The sequence below is a fragment of the Cervus elaphus genome, chromosome 5 (genome assembly GCF_910594005.1).
Source record: "Cervus elaphus chromosome 5, mCerEla1.1, whole genome shotgun sequence".
Classification (NCBI taxonomy): domain Eukaryota; kingdom Metazoa; phylum Chordata; class Mammalia; order Artiodactyla; family Cervidae; genus Cervus; species Cervus elaphus.
Genome location: NC_057819.1, coordinates 93897685 through 93919285, shown reverse-complemented (window position 1 = coordinate 93919285; position 21601 = coordinate 93897685). Strand labels below are relative to the sequence as shown.

Sequence of the window (21601 nt, the reverse complement as noted above, 5' to 3'; positions counted from 1 at the left end):
TTCGCATCAGGTGGCCAAAGTATTGGAGTTTCAGCTTCAACATCAGTCCTTCCAATGAACACCCAGGACTGATCTCCTTTAGGATGGACTGGTTGGATCTCCTTGCAGTCCAAGGGACTCTCAAGAGTCTTCTCTAACACCACAGTTCAAAAGCATCAATTCTTCGCCTCTCAGCTTTCTTTATAGTCCAACTCTCACATCCATACATGACCACTGGAAAAACCATAGCCTTGACTAGACAGACCTTTGTTGGCAAAGTAATGTCTCTGCTTTTTAATATGCTGTCTAGGTTGGTCATAACTTTCCTTCCAGGGAGTAAGCGTCTTTTAATTTCATGGCTGCAGTCACCATCTGCAGTGATTTTGGAGCCCCAAAAAGTAAAGTCAGCCACTGTTTCCACTGTTTCCCCATCTATCTGCCATGAAGTGATGGGACCGGATGCCATGATCTTAGTTTTCTGAATGTTAAGCTTTAAGCCAACTTTTTCACTCTCTTCTTTCACTTTCATCAAGAGGCTCTTTAGTTCTTCACTTTCTGCCATAAGCGTGGTGTCATCTGCATATCTGAGGTTATTGATATTTCTCCCGGAAATCTTACTTAGTAAATGATAAAATATCAGAACCCAGCTCTTCTGACCATTGTGTAATATCTTTTCTTCCACAGACCATGGTTCTGTGTTATGAAATTTTCCCATCTTGAGGGTGGAAACCACCTCATTAGACATAATTAATGAAGAACACCTGACAGTTGATCAACCAATACAATGATTTTTGAAAGGGCTGAAGAACTTTACTAACCCTTATCATTTTTTCTCTCATGCACCATATACTTTAAGAATTTGAAATCTGTTATGCCAAAGTCGTCAGATAAATCCTTAAACCCAGTGAAGAGCAAAATCATTTATCTTGGGATCTAAGCAAATGAAGGAGAGAACTTATTATATGAGAATTTTAGTAGCTTTTGATTGAGAAGAATTCATCAGAAGAGGAAAAATATAGGAGAAGAGAAAGTCATTAAGGAGAATACAAAGTTAAGTAAATTTACGGGAAACTTGCAAGTCATTCAGACTTGAGAGATGAATCAGGCCTTGTAGAGGCTGCAAGATAAAATGAAAAGGGAAAATAGGCAGGACTGTGAAGTGGGTTTGGATTGTTTTATGGGTATGTGTAGCTAGGTACACAGAAGGAATCTAACTATGTAACTAAGGAATCTAACTAAGATCTTGGACAAAGCACTCTACAACAGTTTCACTCCTGATTGCTCTGACATTTTCTACATTCCCACCAGCAATGCACAAGGGTTCAAATTTCTTCATATCCTTGCCAACACTGTTTTTTCCATTTTAAAAATTACAGTCAAACTACATAAGCAAAAAAAGCAAAAATAAATTAATGGGGCTATATCAAACTAAAAACCTTCTGCACAGCAAAAGTAACAACAAAATGAAAAGGCCACCTACAGTATGGGAGAAAATATTTGCAAATCATATATCTGATAAGCAGTTAATATCCAAAATATACAGGGAACTCATAGAACTCAATAGCAAGAAAAAAATTGGATTGAAAAATAGGCAGAGGAACTGAACAGACACATTTCCAAGGAAGACATGCAAATGACCAGAGGCACATGAAAAGATGCTCAAACATTATTAATGAGTACACCAACTTTCATTACAAGAAAAGCTCTAGGATTCTAATATACAGGGTGATGATTATAGTTAACAATACCATATTATATACTTGAAAGTTTCTAAGAGAGTAGATCTTAAATGTTCTTACCACAAAAAAGAAATGTTAATTATGTGAGGTGATGGAGGTATTAACTAAGCTGTGGTAATCATTTCACAATATAAGTGTATCAAATCAACACATCGTACAGCTTAAATTTACACAATGTTCCATGTCAATGGTATCTCACTAAAGCTGAAAAAAATGATAGCCACACTAGTACATGTGAAGTGTGAAATGCTATCTCATGGCTTTAGAACAACCAATATTTTAACTGCATATATATCATAATAATGAGGAGGAAATGGCAACCCACTTCAGTGTTCTTGCCTGGAAAATTCCATGGACAGAGAAGACTGGTGGGCTGAAGTCCATGGGGTCACAAAAAGTCGGACACGACTGAGCACACATGCATATCACAATACTGGGAAACCTGAAGCCACCTTGTTACCACAACTTAAGAAAGTTCTTTTGTTTTTACCTTTCTTCATAGATTCCTTTTCCATTCCTTCCTTGTATGTGTACAAGAGTTCATCAACCTCCTTCAGATCCAGAAAGCCTGAGCCATCGCTGTCCCACTTCTGAAAGAGGGCTTTTAGGAGAAGTTCCCGTTGGATTTGAGAAGCATTTTGTCTAGCCTAGGGCATACACAGAATAACAAAGCACAGAAGATGTATCTGTTTATTATGCTAGCTGGTGAGCTTCCCTCCTGGCTCAGATGGTAAAGAATCTGCCTGCAATTCAGGAGACCAGGGTTCAATCCCTAGGCCAGGAAGCTCCCCTGGAGAAAGTAATGGCTACCCACTCCAGTATTCTTGCCTGGAGAATTCCATGCACAGAGGAGCCTGGTGGACTGCAAAGAGTCAGACATGACTGAGAAACTAACAGACAGACAGACACACACACACACACACACACACACATGCTAGCTGTCATCTTTTGCTTATTCCCCACAAAAAGCAGCACTTTTTGCAGAAACAGCTTTACTTTGGGACTAAGCAGGATAGGAATGGTAAAATGAAACATTTAATTTTAATTCTCTTAATATCATTTTTTATCTCTCAGTAAACATTTTCTATGTTTCACCTCTAAGCTAGAAAGCAGGCATTCTCTGCATTGAACTAAAACACATTCATTTAGGAAGGGGACTCACTCCTCGAAAATCTTTGATTCATTCCTCTCCATTCAATTACTAGTTGTTCAGCAATGTGATAAACACATTGGGTGATCTGCCTGGCTTCTTTTTTTCTCTACCACGTGGGATCTAAGTTTCCCGACTCCCCAACCAGGGGTCAAACCCATGCCTCCTGCATTGGGAACATGGAGTCTTAACCACTGAACTGCCAGGGAAGTTTCTGCCTGGCTTTTTTTTTTTTTTAATTCATTTATCTATTTTAATCTTATTTATTTATTTGGCTGTGCTGGGTCTTAGTTGCAGCATGTGGGATCTAGTTTTCCTGACCAGGGAGTGAACTTGGACTCCCTGCATTGGGAGCTCAGAGTCTTAGCCACTGAAGCACCAGGGAAGCCCCTGCCTGGCTTCTTGATGAAATATGTTTTGTAGTGAAGGGCAATGGATGATAGTGTTCAAACAATAAAAAGTGTGTTCAAAAATTCTTTCTTATATTTAACATTGGTCTGACATTAATTTTATTTACCATTTAGATTTTTTACTAGATTATGTTACCTAGATAGTAACTTATCTAATCAAGGTAGATTTTATTGATAAAAGAAAGTGAACATATACCATTTGGTTAGATGATGGGAACTTCAATTGAGGAGGAAAAAGGAATGTCAACTCTAAATTAGATTGAGAAGACTCAAGACTGATAAGGTTACTGAATATGCTTGATGAACCTAATTTATATATCTCATGTAACAGTACATAAATTGTTCCTATCAGCAAATGTGTTTGCATATTTCATTCAAGTAGTAATTTCTTAAGAAAGATGAAGCCCACTACCTTGGTGTACCCGAAAATATGTATTCAAGCCACATTCATACCCTTAGGTATGTGCATTTGTAAATGTACTCACACATCGGACAGTGTACACATACCCACACATCTTTGCACATGCAAATATCTGCTTCTCGGAATCCACTCTTCAAGCTTTGGAGGAGCAAAAACACAGCTATATAAGAAACCATCTCCTGCCATCAGCAATCATGTTCTTATTAGAGGAATGAATTCTCTGGAGTGTGATCTTAGAACATTTGACAATAAAATGAAGTATTTAATAGCCATGCTAATTAAGTACCTAATTAGCATAAGCATTCACAACCAAAATAAGTACTTAAGAAGAGCTAGTCTAGGAGGAATGGAGGTCGACATATTTTTTTAATTTTAATTTTTAATTAGAAGATAATTAATTTAGAATACTGCGATGGTTTCTGCCACCCAGATGCAGGTGCTTAGTCGCTCAGTTGTGTCTGACTCTGACCTCAGGGTAGCCCACCAGGCTCCTCTGTCCATAGGGATTTTCCAGACAAGAATACTGGAGTGGGTTGCCATGCCCACTTCCAGGGTATCTTCCCAACCCAGGGAGGGAACCCAGGTCTCCCACATTGCAAGCAGATTCTTTACTGTCTGAGCTACCAGGGAAGCCCATACATCAACATGAATCAGTCATAAGTATACATACATCAACATGAATCGGCCATCCTACTTACATCATACATACATCAACATGAATCAGTCATAGGTATACATATCTCTTTATAATAGTGACCTCACTTGTTTTATTGGCAAATGATATTACTCACCTTTTCTAAGCCACTCATTTTCTCTTCTTTGGTTTCAACAAAGCCCTTCTTAAAAAAGGAGGTGAGGGCTTCACTGACACTCAAGGGGGAATCTTCACCAACAAATGTCTCCAGGAGCTGCACAAACTGGAGTAGGTTGAAGGAAACTCCGTTGAAGGCACTCCTACCCTTTGTTTCCTTGTAAGACTGAATGTTTCTGATAATTGAGTGCAGGTCTATCAAGCAAGAAATATACATCAAATGGTGACATGAACAATTTTATCAAAGTTCAGGGAAAATATATGAGTACATATAGTAATGAATATCTACTACCTTTTTTCCTACCAGGAGTCTATGCTGCCTTCATGAGGACAGTACTCCCTTTTTAAATATATCCTTTATAAAGTTTGGGTTTTGGTTGTGTTCTCGTTTTCTCTCTCTCTTTTTTCTTTTTTGCATGTGGGATCTTAGTTCTCTGACCAGAGATTGAACCCATGCCCCCTGTGTCAGCAGCACAGAGTCTTAACCACTGGACCACCAGGGAAGTCCCTAAATGTATCTTTTATCTATTTATTTATTTATTGGTCTTCATCCTTTTGTCTGCGCCTGGTGGCATGTGGGAACTTAGTTCTCCGAAGAGGGATCAAACCCATGCCGCTTGCATTGGCAGTGTGGAGTCTTAACCACTGGACTGCCAGGGAAGTCCCTCTCCTTTTTTTTTTTTTTTTTAATTTGAGAAAACATCTCTCCCTGATTGTCAGTTTTGATGTATCAGGTGTACTGAGCCTCACCCACCCTTGCTTCAGGATGGCCATGTGATATAGATCCGGCTAGTGATTCACATATGACAGCAATGGGATCCACTATAGGCCAAAGAGAATTAGCCCCAGGACTTTTGGGGCAACTACTGGGGGAGAATCACTGGTCTTGTACTCTGACTCCTGAACTAGTAGGATATAGGCTTAGAGATGCTCTCATGGAAATCTTTGCCACAATACAGAGAAAACTACCTAAAACTGAAAGTTACACAGAGAAGAACAGGGCTGAGAGGCAAAGAGATAGTGTCCTGCTGCTATTATTGAGCCCTGGGATTCAGTTGTGCCTGAAGCCAGCTGCAGTCTGGACTGGCTAGTTAAATAAGTCTGTAAATACCACCACTATAACCTCTCCCTCAGGAGGCTTGACTCATATATTTATCTTGAAGCTTGATGTTATAACATGAAGTATATTTCATAGAAGAGCCCGGTGATTTACGATTGATTTATTAACTAATTCAATCATTCATGCCCTGATGCCTTCCATATGAGATCTGATGTAACTTAAAAAGAATCACCCATGCAATTGTCAAAATGGTAGAGCAAAACTGAAATAAAGAAGTAAGATCAGGAGAAGAGGAACATGAAGTAGCAGGCAACAGGAGCTTAACCAATGCCATACAATTTCACCAAATATTTGGAGGATAGAAAGTTTGCTATTTGATCCATTCTTAAATGAGAAAAGAAACTGCAGACAGGAGGAAAATTTTTTTATCTTTTAAGTTCTACTACTTGTTGGTGAAAGGTAAAATGATAAAATAGCATTGCAGTAAAATATGAATACTTTTTGGGATAATTGTTGTTAAATACATGGTTTACTGAGAGCTAAAAGCTATTCTTTGCTCTCTCTGTTGAGTAGATCTTCCTTTGTAAGTCTTCAAAAACAAGACAGAGCCTCATCTGCCTCACATAGTTAGATGTGGAACTACAAGGGAGAGGAATTGCTGGAATGATTTCTATTGTTTTAATATCTAATTCCCTTTGTATACCTGGATCATAGCTTCAAAGTGGTTTCAGGGCCACATAACCATAAAAAAAAATTGTATACAGTTGGCCCTTTGTAGCTGCAGGTTCTGCATCCGTGGCTTCAACTGTGGATCAAAAATATTCAGGAAAAAAAAATCCAGAAAGTTCCCGAAAGCAAAACTTGAATTTGCCACACATGGGCAACTATTTACATAGCATTCACGTTGCATTTTCAACTATTTACAAAGCATTTACATTGTACTAGTATTATAAGTGATCTAGATTTAAAGTATGTGGGAGGATCCGTCAGTTATAAGCAAATACTAGTCCATTTTATATAAGGGGTTTGAGCATCTTGAATGTTGGTATTTGTGGTGGGGGGAAATTTTGGGTGGATGATATTCATGGAACAATCCCCTGCAGACACTAATGGACAACTGTACTAATGTATATGCTTTAAAGAGCATTATAATGGCACTAGGTGTACACTACCACCTCAAACAGTCATCTTGAATATGTTTAGGTCCACTGGCTCAAGGACAAAATAGTACAAGTGTCACCCTGCCATTGTGCCTCGGCTAAGTCCAGTCCTTACCATTGGGAACCACAGTAAATTAAAGGTTATCAAATTAGAGTGCCATCTGTTCTTACTGGCTTTGTTAACATGTACCTGCGAACCTCGAGTTACCATAGATTAAATTTGCCTGTTCCTCATCTTCATGTTTGGCATACTGCATGTTCCAGTTACAAGTCAGAAGTTCACCTATAAGACACATATGCCATAATATAGTCAACTTCACTTTCACAATGTTTTTGCTCTGGAGTATGAAAGAAAGGAAAATTAAATGAGGAGTCACCTGTCCATGACTTTCCTTCTATTTTTTGGGACTTGGGTTCACAGGATTTGTCTTTCTCAACTTCCTTTTTAGCAGGTTCTAAAAGGTATAAAAGAAATGCCTATGAGTTGAACATTATGTATTCTAAAGTTAATAAATGAAAGAAATATCTTGCATATAGAACACAAAAACATTCTTTCAGGTCCTTTCCTGTATATGTTGTATCACAATGGTATCATTTAATAACTTAATCACAAACATATCACTTAATAGCTTTAGTTTTTGAGAGCAACTCTGTGACAAAGGCTATGTATTGTACCCAAATTTGGGCACGCAAAATGAGGGCTATATTTCCCAGCCTCCCAGACAGCAGGTGTCACTATGTGCCTAAATTCTGATGAATGAACAAGATAGAAAGGAAATGATGTAATGTCTATCATTTTTCCTTTCTCCTTGCCTACTGGTCAGGATGCGGACATGGTGGTTAGCTATCTTCTAGTTTGCATGTAATTGATTGCTGAAAGTCTAGACTCATATTGAGTAGCAAAGTAGTGGGCTGGAGGAGACACAAGGCAGAAAGAGCTCGAGCCACTGTTGATTTCTTGGGGCCAATTCGTCAAATAAGTTTTGACTTTTATATGAGAAACAAAGAAACTCCTGTTTTGTTTAGACATTATTTTGTTTTGGTTTTGTTTGTTTTTTTAGACACTGTTATTTTGGATGACTGTTACAGAGAGTCAAAATTAACAGTAACTTCACTAATTTTTCAGGCTGTATCCCCACTATGTAAGGAGAACCAGAAATTAGTAGCCCTGTTCTGGGGAGAAATAAATATAATGCTGAAAAAATGAAAGATTTCAAATTAGCTAATGATAGTATAAAATCCTTAACACAGGTTACCCGTCTCTTATGAGTTTTAAATAAGAACTTTCTTTGGGACTGTAGAAGTTTAGAATTAAAAAAAAAAGTCTAGAAAGCATATTAAAAAGAAGAGATTATTTTGCCAACAAAGGTCCATAAAGCTAAAGCTATGGTTTTTTCAGTAGTCATGCATGGTTATGAGAGCTGGACCATAAAGAAGGCTGAGGAATTGATGTTTTTGAACTGTGGTGTTAAAAAAGACTCTTGAGAGTCCCTTGGACTGCAAGGAGATCAAACTAGTCAATCTTAAACAAAATCAACCCTAATATTCATTGGAAGCAATGATACTGAAGCTCCAATACTTTGGCCACCTGATGCGAAGAGCTGACTCATTAGAAAAGACCCTGATGCTGAGAAAGATTGACGGCAGGAGGAGAAGGGGATGACAGAGGATGAGATGGTTGGATGGCATCACCAATTCAATGGACATGAGTTTGAGCAAGCTCTGGGAGATGGCGAAGGACAGGGAAGCCTGGTGTGCTGCAGTTCATAGGGTCGCAGACAGTCAGACACGACTGAGCGACTGAACAGCAGCAACAACTGAGGCCTTAAGTGGCATTGAGATTGGCTCTCGAAAAGATTATAATTCTTCAACTAAAGGGGCATAAATTTGCAAAGGCAATTCCCAAGAAAAGTCTTCTGCAGAGTAAATATTTGAAATCCAGGGTGTTTTCTGTCTTAAAAATGACCTTCAGAAACTCTTCTAGAACATCTTATATGCAACTGAAAAAAGTGAAATACTTTTGAAATTTGAAATAAAAGAAATTTTTAAAAGTGATTTCTAATATCAGATACTCCATTTAAAATAAAACAGCTTCTGTGCCTTTTCAGAAGTCCAGTGAAAATTTTTACAAGTAACACTACCAGATTTCTTCCTTACAAATGGGCTTCTAGTGTAGAGGGATTTCTAGGTAAATTGACAGTAGAGACTTTCTAGTTTGCATGTAACTGATTGCTGAAAGTCTAGACTCATATTGAGTAGCAAAATATGTCTGCAGTTTGCATGACCTTATATGTCACAAAGAGATCCTAACTGAAATGAAGATTTTTCTGCATACTTTAAAAACTGCTCTAGAAAACAAGGAGCTGATGTAGGAAAGTGATATTACTACCTGAAAGATGATCTTCTGGGCTTGATACTCCAGTTTTCTCTTGCAGTTCAGGACTTATGAAGAGTAGCTCTTCGTATGGTTGTCCTTGAGTCCTTTCTTCCTGTGGAGGGATTTCAGTATGCTCAAAGGAAATAGATTCCCTGGATGTTTTACTTTCTCCTACAATACTACCTTTACTCAGTTGTGAAGTGAAGTCTGTGTCCTGTTGTTCTTCGGGAATTGTTTCTCTGGGTGATTGTGGCTCTGCAGTTGACCCTCTGTGTGGTCCTTGATCTGACTGTGATTCTCTGTGTGCTTCCTGTCCTGCCATTATCTCTCCGGGTTGCTCAAGATCTGATTGTGACTCTCTGAGTGATCCCTGTTCCTCAGTTGACTTTCCGTGTGATCCTTGTCCTGTTGTTGACCCTTCATGCTGTCCTTCTGTTGTAATTGATTCTTCGGGAAGTCCTTGTTCTGCTGTTGACTCGATGTGGGTTCCTTGTGGTACTCCTTGTTCTGTTATTGGCTCGTGATGTGGTCTTTGTTCTGTTATTAACTCTCTACTTGGTCTTTGTTCTGGAGTTGACCCTGTGTAGGTTCCTTTTTTTGATACTGATTCTTCGTTCAGTTCTTGTTCTCCAGTTGACTCTTCAGGTTGTTCTTGTTCTCTGGTTGAAATTCCATTTGGTCCTTGTTCCACAGTTGCCCCTCTCTGCTGTTCTGGTGGGCTTTGTGGTAGTGATGATTCTCTATAGTGTTCATGTTGATCTTCTGAGCTTGCTGATAATTTACTTTGGGTTTTGCTAACATGTTTTTCAGAAGGTAATGTATCCGTCTCTAAGAGAACATTGTCAAAGTCTTCATAAATGTGTTTCTGATTATCCATGTCTCCCCAGAACTCAGGTAAGTCTATCTCTCCAAATTCAACAAATGGCCCTAACACAGAAAACAAAACATTTACCAAACAGTTGATCTATAATGTAGAATCAGAGCTAATAACTTAACGAAAAAAAGCAGTAGGCACAGTAATGGTGCCCACAGAACTATTGCTTTAAATGAATATCAATTACATATCCCAGCAACCCAATAAAAAACAAAAAGGTATCTAAAGGAACATAAAAGATGCTCACTACTGGAAATTAGAAATAATCCCTTCCTAAAATGTATGGAAATAAACATGATTTCTTCTGTTGATGCTTGAAGAGTAGCTTAGACTTTCAAGGCAAACAGAATTTATCCTCTCCTCTTAGTCCTCTCACAATAAGCATAGCACAGGGCTGAGGAAAGAGCAAATGTCTTCCACCTCAAACCCTCCCATTTTTGACAACACCGGAAGGTATTATGCTAAGTCAAATAAGGCAGACAGAGAAAGACAAATACCACATGATCTAATTTACATCTTTAAAACAAACAAATAAAACAAAACAAAAATAGACTCATAGTTACAGAGAACAAATGGGTGGTTGCTAGAAGGGAGGGGGTTTGAGGTATGAGTGAAACAGTTGAAGGGAATTAAGACATGCAAACCTCCAATTAAATAATAAATAAGTCATATTATTAAATAATAAATAATATACAGCATAAGGAATATGGTCAGTCATAATAACTATGTAGGGGGACAGAATGTTACTAGAGTCATCATGGTGATTATTTCCTATCATATGAAAATATCAACATTGTGTACATTTGAAACTAACAATATTGTACATCAATTATATTTCAATCAAAAAATGCTTGGTAGAAAAAAATTTTTCTTAGAAATCTTAGAATTCTAAGTTGGACATTAAAACTGGAATTACCATTACCAACTTAATTTCCAAAGCATTCAGGTTGTCACTAAAGCAGCCCTTCATTTGAATTTAGCTCAATTCTGGCTTAACAACTTTTAGTATTGCACTGTAGTGAAAACACATCTAGTTCAACTAGATGGTAATGGTAATTATCATTGTATGGCATGAACAACTAGACATAGCCATCATGATCTAAGGGAGGTGTTATATGGAGGGATTCCATGGTGATAGAATGATGTTGTTTTATCACATCCATGTACTGCTTCACTCCAGCTTGAGCATACTCCCTCTGGGTGGCACTTACATTGTCTTGGATTTCGGAGTATACCTCTGAGCACTTTTGAACTTTGGTCATAGAATGTTTCCAGCAAGGCCAATGTCCTCTGACGATCCAAAAACCCTACCTAAGCGGAAAGTTGGCAATCAGTTGTTACGTGAGATTTGAAACTTTTACGTAGATGGAATATTGAAACTCCTAACTATACTTTTTATCCCCAAATTTCTGTACTTCTTCTTAGCTCCAGTTCATACTTATCTTAAAAGCACTGTCAATAGTGTGTTTCACACACTATTGTGTCATATAATCAATAATATGTCATATTTCACATTCACTACTAGGAGGTTACATTCAGATCTGCAGACAACCCAGAACAAATATTTAGGTCACTATGGTATGCATTTACAGCTTTGTTCCCAACTTCATTTAGTATGCTCTTTTTCTTCTTTCATCCTACATTTTAAAATCTGTTCTTTTGTTGCTTTTTATCTATTCTTATAAGCGTCTTTATAAGGACTGATGCTAAAGCTGAAGCTCCAGTACTTGGACCACCTGATGCGAAGAGCCGACTCATTAGAAAAGACTCTGATGCTGGTGCTGGGAAAGATTGAAGGTAGAAGGAGAAGGGGATGACAGAGGACGAGATGGTTGGATGGCAGCACTGACTCAACGGACATGAATCTAAGCAAGTTCCGGGAGATGGTGAAGGACAGGGAAGCCTGGCGTGCTGCAGTTCATAGGGTCGCAGACAGTCAGACATGACTAAGTGACTGAATAACATAACCTTCCTTAAATCTTTTCAGGAATATGGGGATACAAACAAATAAGCATAAGGTTCGTAAACAACTATATTTCAGTAAAGTTGGAATCTATTTTTGCAAAGTCATTTGGTGTCCTAGCACAATAGTGCGTTCCTAAATTCCCTGATGGCTCAGTTGGTAAAGAATCTGCCTGCAATGCAGGAGACCCCAGTTCAATTCCTAGGTTGGGAAGATCCCCTGGAGAAGGGATAGGCTACCCATGCCAGTACTCTTGGGCTTCCCTTGTGGCTCAGCTGGTAAAGAATGCACCTGAAATGTGGGAGACCTGGGTTCAATCCCTGGGTTGGGAAGATCCCCTGGAGAAGGGAAAGGCTACTCACCCCAGTATTCTGGCCTGGAGAATTCCATGGACTATACAGTCCATGGGGTCACAAAGAGTCAGACACGACTGTGTGACTTTCACTTTCACTTTCGAATCCTATACCTAGAAATACTTTTTTATATAAACCTTTCTTGTTTTTAAGAAGCAGAATAAAATGTGGTAGGCTTTCTATTCCCCAAAGAGAAAAGCAGCTCTTTTCTCTAGGAAGACACCAGTATAGACAATCCTAAGCAAAAAAAAATCCTAAGCAACCCACTCTTAAAAACGGGAAAGAAAGGTGGGATGCATGAGACAAGTGCTCGGGCCTGGTGCACTGGGAAGACCCAGAGGAATCGGGTGGAGAGGGAGGTGGGAGGGGGGATCGGGATGGGGAATACGTGTAAATCTATGGCTGATTCATATCAATGTATGACAAAACCCACTGAAATGTTGTGAAGTAATTAGCCTCCAACTAATAAAAAATAAATAAATAAATAAAAATTAAAAAAAAAACAAAAACGGGAAAGAAGCTTAGAGCCAAGTTATAAATCATATGCAGTGCCACTCAAGATGTAGTCTGCAAGCTGGTACCAGTCTGTGTGTGATGAGAAAGGTAGGAATTGAAAATAGCATCTAGAAAATGTTATAGCAACTTGAGAAAGTAACATAATAAATCAGATTTGAATCTGGTAGTAACACAATGTGGACTTTTTTTTTTTTTTTTTAATCAGTAGCTATTCATTAAAGTTGAACAGAAGGGACTTCCCTGATTGCCCAGTGGTTAGGACTTTGCCTTCCAATGCAGGGGGTGCAGGTTTGATCCCTGGTTGGGGAACTAAGATCTCACATGTCTTGCAGCCAAAAAGCAAAACATAAAACAGAAGCTATGTTGCAATAAATTCAATAAAGCCTTTAAAAAAAAATGATTCACATCAAAAAAATCTTTTTAAAAGAAGGGGAAAACCAAGAGAAATTGTAGGAACTGGTAAAACAAAAAAAAAAAAATTAAACATAAATCAGTAATTTACTTCCCTGTGTTTGTTAATAGCTCTTAGACTAGAATATGTTTGGATTGTATTTTTATTTTCTTTTTCCCTCTTAGTAATCCATTTTTATCATCAGTCCACATATTAAAAATATCACCATCAACAACCTAAAGACTGGTCCTTCACAACAGATAGTGTGAGAAACACTGCTCTAAGAGGCTTCTCCTACCTTCCCACGGTCACAATGCAGGAAGAGTTCAGCAAACATCTGTCTCCGCATGTCAGTTTTTATGATTTCCCTGAATTCGTCCGCACAATGGCAAAGGTGCTTAAGGAGCTTCTCAAACGTTTCACTTTTAAAGCCTGCAATGTGCAAAGAGACGAGCTGTGGAGAAAAAGAGGATAGGTGATTGATTAAAAACCGTATTCTTCACTTGGATTTTTTCCCCCAAGGATTCCACTGATGTGCATGCAATTATTGGCTGCAATTTTTTCCATATCATCTGCTGTCACTTAGATAAAGCATTTTCAAATTAATGCTGTTCCATGGCTATGCTGTAGAGAGAGGGGATCAATACAGTCCCCAACACCATAGACCAGTTACATACACCATAGACCAGGACACACTGTTGGAACAATTTCCCTCTAGGTCACATCAGTGTTATATGGGAGAAGTTGTTAACCTCACGGTATGAAACAGCAGCAGTCATAAAATGTGGCCAGTAAATGAATAGTTCTTCAAATGGAATGCAGTTTTTCTTTTGATGTAGGGGATATAAGAGCATGTGTTTTCGTTTTCCAAGACTGGCTACATTTAATTACTGGCGTGTAAGGCACGGGGACGGCTTCCCAGGTGGCTCGGAGGTAAAGGATTGTCCTGCCAATGCAGAAGATAAAGGAGACATGGGTTCAGTCCCTGGGTTGGGAAGATCCCCCGGAGGAGGGCATGGCAACCCACACTGGTATTCTTGTCTGGAAAATCTCATGGACACAGGCCTGGTAGGGTAGAGTCCACGGGGTCACAAAGAATCAAGCACAACTTAGAGACTAAATGATAACAACAAATCCTTTGTCTATGATTTGTTTTTTCTTTTGTAAGTGTAGAATCTGAGAATATCTGTGCTCTTAGGTTATACCTCTTGAGGCCTGGTGAATAGAATCCCAGATGTGAGATTGTTTGCTTAGAAGGTAAATGCATCTGGGGTCTTCCCTGGTGGTCCAGTGGCTAAGACTTCAAGTTCTCAATGCAGGGAGCCTGGGTTCAGTCCCTGATCAAGGAAACAGATCCCATAGGCAGCAAATAAGACCTCACATGCCGCAACTAAAGATCCTGTGTGCTACAACCAAGACCCAGCGCAGCTAAATAAATAAATATTAATAAAAAGAAGGTAAAAGCTTCTGTATTTTTTGGTGGGTTTTGACATCAGGCTTGTATAGCCTTTTTCACTCTCACTTTTTGCACTCCCACAACTAATTTATGAGTGGTCATTTCGCCTCAGCCTCAATATCAATGTGTATTACTTTCCAGATTTCTGCTAATTTGACAGATCAGGAATATTACAATCTTGTTCTATCCTTGACTGTAAGTAGCTCAGTGAATTTCTCAGCGGGATCCTCTCTAAGTGTTAACCCACTACTTTCTTTGAACCAAGCAAAGAGACAGCCAAATTTGTATAGAATGACCCTGCTTCCATAGCTAGATTTCCATATTTCACTTCCTCTTTAATATCATCTAGGCAAATTTAGGATGTATTACGTAAGAAATATGACTTGAAATCCATATTAGTGAATCATAAACCATCCTTCAACTGGCTTAGAGATCAAAAGAGGGAAATTTAAAGCAGAGCAAAGGAGCTTTTCTAAATATTTCATTTCCTTAACAGCTTCTTGGTGGGTTAATGAGCACAGTTAAGTTCTCATTTGTTGCCTTGGGAAGCAGACTAGTGTATAGGTTAAGCCCTCACATTTTGTCCAGGTTCAAACCTCAGTTCCTATATTTACTGGCTGAGTAACCTAGGATGAGGGAAGATACCCCAGAGAAGGAAATGGCAACCCATTCTAGTATTCTTGCCTGGAAAAACCCATGGACAGAGGAGACTGGCAGGCTACAGTCCACGGGGTCGCAAGAGTCCGATACGACTTAGTGACTAAACAACAACCATCACCTTGAATGAGTCACTGGACTTTACAGTCCCTTAATTTGTTCCTTAATAGCTACCGTAGTAGCTATTTCACTGGGTCATGGAGAGGCTCCTTTTTATAAACAAAGCATAGGTATTTCATGCATTAAGTTCTGTGAAGTCTTGTTTCCTTTTGAACTAGGTAAAGAAATTGATGGAGAAGGTTTTCTTTATAAAATAAAAGTCCTCTCAGCTGACATTCACATTTTAAAAGGAAAAATCCAATGAGATCAGTGGTTCTCAAAGTGTGGTCCCTTGAGAACTTGTTAGAATTGAAAATTTGGGGGCCCAACTCCAAACCTACTGAATCAGAAACTCTGGGGTGAGACCTAGAATCTATGCTTTTAGAAGTCTTCTGAGTGATTCTTTTGCTCAAACTCACTGAAGTTTGAACTAGATGGTCTGGGGAAACTGGTCCTAATTATACCAGCATTCTAAGATCCTACTGTTCAGTCTTCAGTCAATTTTTCTTGAATAGTAGATACTTTTCTAAATTACTGGTAAGGTAGAATTACTGAATAATTGATATTTTCTGACAATATTGTGGCTCTGTCTTCTAAAGCTGAAATAAAAATTACTGATTCACTAAAAGATTCCTCTTGTTGGGACTTTGCTGGTGGTCCATGGGGGATACAGGTTTGATCCCTGGTCAGGGACTAAGATCCATCATGCTACGCATGGCCAAAAATAGAGAGACAGAGAAAAAAAGATTCATCTTGTTTTGTATTAAGTTTTTGGGAACTGACCTCAAAGCCATATGAGTTTTCTGGCTGTGGGAAGGCATTCAAATCAAGAATTAGTTTAACTGTTTCTCCGAGACACATTTGAACATTCTAGATTTAGAGCCTATGGATTTTCTGAATGAGCATGTTCTGTAAGCCTGGGCTGTATGACATGAAAGACTACCAGAGGCCAACTGAACTACATATCAAATTCCGAATAGAACAATTATAGCAGTCCGCCAGTGTCTCTTGTAAAAACAAAAAAGTGAAAACATATGGTAGCCTTTGTGTTTTTACATCCTCCCAAGGAAGGAATCAATTAATATCCATAAATCCTGACATGATTGCTTAGATGAATTTAAGAATATGATTAACTACTAAACTGTTTAATCACTTTTTGAGCTGTCAAACATTTGATCTGTGCTCAGTCACGTCGTCTGTATGTACTGGATCCCAGCGTAATGAATTCCAGGCTTTTCATTTCTGACAGGAAAATCACAATGTTGAGGATGCGGTAAATGTCACGTTTAAGAGGTTGGTAGTTATCGTTACATTCTACAGCCTTGGGATTCACACATTTAATTATAGACATACAGGGGAGTTCATGAAGTGGGTGATCTGAGAGCAACAGTAAGAAACTGTGTTTGGAAACTATGTTAGGTATTAACTTCCAAACTGTATTTGTAAGCTTTGGTAGTAAATAACACTTCAGAAATGTCTGCAAACAAGAACTAGAGAATATTGAAATACACAGTATATTTGCTGTCTATCATTGAAGAAGTGGTGTGCTCATATAGCACGTGGAATCAAGAAAAATGGTACTGATGAACCTATTTGCATAGCAGAAATAGAGACTCAGACATCGAGAACAAGTGTGGGGATACCAAGCGGGGGAGGAGGGTAGGATGAAGTGGGAGACTGGGATTGACATGTGTACACTGCTATGAATGCAATAAATAACTAGTGAGAGCCTGCTGAATAGCACAGGCAGCTCTTTGTGATGCTCTCTGGTGATCTAGATGAGAGGGATGTCCAGGAGGGAGGGGACATGTGTATATATATGGCCGATTCACTTTGCTATATGGCAGAAACTAGCACAGAGCTGTGAAATAACTTTATACTCCAGTAAATTTAAAAAAAAAGATGACTCTTCGTTTTAAAATTTGTATAGGGAACACAATATCTACTTGAACAACTCACTGTAAAAGTGATGCAAATGCTAAGTTTTGCCTCCTAGAAAGAGTTGTCTCATGGGAGCCAGAGTGCTCTGAGAATTTAAAATGAACTTGACATGCTCCCAAAATATATTTCTTATGAGTCTAAATATTCTATTTATAATCAAAACAATCTCAAACTAGCACGTTTTACATTTAAAATTGTTCCTGTCAATGTACACACTGCTATATTTAAAATGGGTAAACCAACAAGGACCTACTATATGCCACAGGGAACTCTGTTCAATATTATGTAGCAACGTAAATAGGAAAAGAAATTGGAAAAGAATAGACACATGTATATGTATAACCAAATCACTTTGCTGTACCCCTGAAACTAATACAACATTGTTAATCAACTATACTCCAATATAAAATAAAAATGTAAAAGAAATCATTCCTGTCAATAAATAAACATTTAAAGCATTGTTCTTAGTGTTCTTTCTAAAATAAAGAACTACAAGGTGGAGATACATAAGTAGAAGAAATTTAAAACTCATGAACACTAGAACACTTTCCTACATGAACCCTGGTCCACTGAAGTCTCACTTTTATTCTACTGTGCATCCCTCAGCACCATAATAAAAACATAACAGATTAACTCATAATGTTTCACACACGTTCATTGCTTTGTAATTGTCTTTTTGTGGCATGTGTTCTTAACTTGGGGACTTCCCCAAGGGCTCAGCAGGTAAAGAATCCACCTGCAACACAGGAGACTCAGGTTCGATCCCTGGGTCAGAAAGATCCCCGGGAGGAGGAAATGGCAACCCACTCCTGTGTGGGAAATGCCATGGACAGAGGAGCCTGGCGGGCTACAGTCCATGGGTCTCAAAGAGTCAGACACGACCGAGCACGCATGCACATCCTTAGTTTGCTTATATTTTGATTCTTCCATTCTGTGTACCCTAATCTGGCTTCATCCAGTGTATGTATGCACATGTGCACACACATACACACATGGACATAAATGCCTGCCTATACCCACAGGCACAGTCCCATACAACAATGCATTATTTGATCCTTAAGTGTAAGAAATACAACTTGAATTTTGAGCTCTGTTATAGCACAGAGAGTAAATAGTATATACTTAAGAAGTAACAGACCAGAAGTAAATATTCTAAAATAGCTATTTTTGGTCTTCATTTACTGGAATAAAACAGATGAAAAGAGAGATTGTGGTCAACAAAAAGATCATCATCTGTTCATTTACCCACCAGAAAACAGAAATGCTAGAAAAATGATGTGACTATGGAAGTATATGTGGCCATTCATTCTCTCCATTTGTCTTTTTCTCTACATTATCAGCAATTATTACTCAGTGACTCTTATTTTTTCCAAACATGCTCCAACCTGAATGCTAATTACAATGCTCATTAAAACAGAGGGGCAAGTACATGGCATAGTATCGCCACTGGGTGGCGCCTGTGTGTAATAGCCGACATTTATAATTTCATTTTGTTTCAGTTTCTTTGAGTGCTGTCAGAATAACCTTAAAACACACCTCTTTAAAAGCAAATATTCCATCCATGCTATACATGAACCTTATAAACTAAAGTTACTTCAATAAAACATAAATTTTTAAAAATTTCGGTGTTCTAAACACTACTTCTTTGTCTAATGTCATGTCTTAGAGATTTATTGATCAGATAAATAAATATATCCAATAATATATTTTAAAAAATATATTCAATAATATTTTATATAAGAAATACTTCCTTGGTTTCTGTTGATGTAATAGCTCTTCACTCTACATAAAGTACCTTAAGATGTGCTATTTGCATTTTAGGAGAAGGAGGGAAATGTCAGAAAAACTATTATTATTAGCCCAAACCACTCATTAAAAAGAAGTTTATTTATATAAACACACATATATGTATGCAAATACATATATATAGACATATACATCTACAAAGATATTACATAGAATGCTAAAAGTTCCTATTAACTGTGTATATATACATACATACATATATATATATATATACGACTTCCCTGGTGGCTCAGAAGGTAAAGAATCCTCCTGCAATGTGGGAGACCTGGGTTCAAACCCTGGGTTGGGAAGATCCCCTGGAGAATGGCATAGCAACCCACTCCAGTATTCTTGCCTGGAGAATCCCTATGGACAGAGGAGCCTGGTGGGCTACAGTCCATGGGATTGCAGAGTTGAATACAACTCAGTGACTAAGCACAGCACATATATATATTTCACCCTAACCCATTTTCTCCTTTGTGTGGACTTACATACACATATACATATACACACAGACAAATATCATATATGGTTATATACATATACATATTCATATATGATATGTATGTGTGTATATGTACATATTATTGAAATAATTTAAACGAATGAAGGGAGGAAATAAAACTGACCTCAGACTTCACAACATTCAATACCAGAAAATAATTAAGCAACGTCTATATTGTTCTGAGGTGGAAAGAAAAGGTGACCCAAATACAGTATATTCATTCAAAATACAGTTTCAGAGGAAATATGCAGGCATTTTCAACATAAAAGAACTCAGAAAATATAGCACCCTTGTGACCTTCTTGAAAAAACTTTACAAGAAATTTAGCCAATTAAGAGATGAATAAAAATAAATAACTCAGGAATAGAAAAACCATTGTAAAAAGACAGGAGGTGAACCTCAAATCCATTTAAATATTAGACTATGATTAATCAACTATAGGAACTGTAATTACAGGGAAAAAATAAATAATGTAAATCTGGATAAAATAACTAAACTTGGGGGAATTCCATGACAGTCCGGTGGTTAGGCCTTGGTGCTTTCACTGCTGGGGCCTGGGTTCAATACCAGATCAGGGAACTAAGATCCCACAAGCCATGGGGCACGGCCAAGAGAAAAAACTAAACTAAACTTGGGGAACACAAAAAGGAAAAAAGATAGGAAGACATGAGGAAATATTAAACCCTTCACCTTTTATACTAGTGTGTCAACTGTTATTTTATGTAACTGAAATATGTGATTTAAAAAATGACTGTAACCTTTTCTGATCTTCATCATATTGCCTTTTCTCAGAATGATTTTTGAATAATTTTTGTGAAGATATGTCCAATTTCAATAATTCCCTTATTTATACTTTAGTTTCTCTTTCCTCTGTTGGAATCAAGCACAATTAAATACTTTTTATTTAAAGTAATTAAACTTTTACAACAAAATTTATGACACCCACATTATATATCCCTCTATTTACTGAGACATTATATACACCTCTATTTCTGAGACAAAAAATATAAAGCTGTTTTAAATGATGTTCATCTAAGACTAACAATGGTTATTTCTGGGTAAGAAATTAATGATAGGGACTTCCCTGTTGGTCCAGTGGCTAAGCCTCTGTGTTCCCAATGCAGGGGGCCCAGGTTTGATCCCTGGTTGAGGAACTAAGAGTTCACATGCTGCAACCAAGACCCAGTGCAGCCAAATAAATAAATAAATACTTTAAAAAAGAAATTATGAAAATTTTTAAATCCTCATCTTTGCACTTTTATGAGTTGTTTGAATACTTTTTGTTTAGTCATGATAATTTTTACAAAATCAAGTAATTTTTCCTTACAAAAATATTCCATGGTGTTATTAAGAATTAATCCTATTAATAGGTTATGAGAATATATACATTGTTATTCTATTTTCATATTTATCTGTGCTTTTAAAATTCTTCACCCTACTATATTTTTTAAAGTTTTAAGGCTATAATTTCTCAACTGAGTAAATATTTAGTAGCATTCCATACAATTAGATGTAAGATCTTGACCCAATAATTACTAAATAAAGTATTTTTCAATTTCAAAATGGTTGGGCTTACATAATTTTTAAATTGTTTATTTTCCAGTTTTATTATGTAACAAATGGGCTTCCCTGGTAGCTCAGCTGGTCAAGAATCTGCCTGCAATGCAAAAAACTCCAGGTTGATTCCTGGGTCAGGAGGATCCGCTGGAGAAGGGATAGGCTACCCACTCCAGTATTCTTGGTCTTCCCTGGTAAAGAATCCGCCCGCAATGTGGGAGACCTGGGTCAGATCCCTCAGTTGGGAAGATACCCTGGAGAAGGGAAAGGCTACCCACTCCAGTGTTCTGGGCTGGAGAATTCCATAGACTGTATAGTCCATGGGGTCCCAAAGAATAGGACAAGACTGAAAGACTTGCACTTTCAAGAAAATATAACATCAGATTTCTAGTTTTTG

At 37.9% G+C, this 21601-nt stretch overlaps 1 protein-coding gene across 1 annotated transcript in view; it reads right to left on the bottom strand.

The window, feature by feature from the left end:
• EFCAB5 (EF-hand calcium binding domain 5) overlaps window positions 1–21601 on the bottom strand; it is a 100294-nt gene that overhangs the window by 31108 nt on the left and 47585 nt on the right. The window contains exons 9-15 of the mRNA XM_043903287.1: window positions 13503–13658; window positions 11193–11292; window positions 9120–10034; window positions 7108–7185; window positions 6921–7013; window positions 4491–4705; window positions 2209–2365 (exon numbers count right to left, since the gene is read on the bottom strand). Coding sequence (XP_043759222.1) covers window positions 2209–2365; window positions 4491–4705; window positions 6921–7013; window positions 7108–7185; window positions 9120–10034; window positions 11193–11292; window positions 13503–13658 — 1714 coding nt within the window. The remainder of the gene's footprint in view (window positions 1–2208; window positions 2366–4490; window positions 4706–6920; window positions 7014–7107; window positions 7186–9119; window positions 10035–11192; window positions 11293–13502; window positions 13659–21601) is intronic.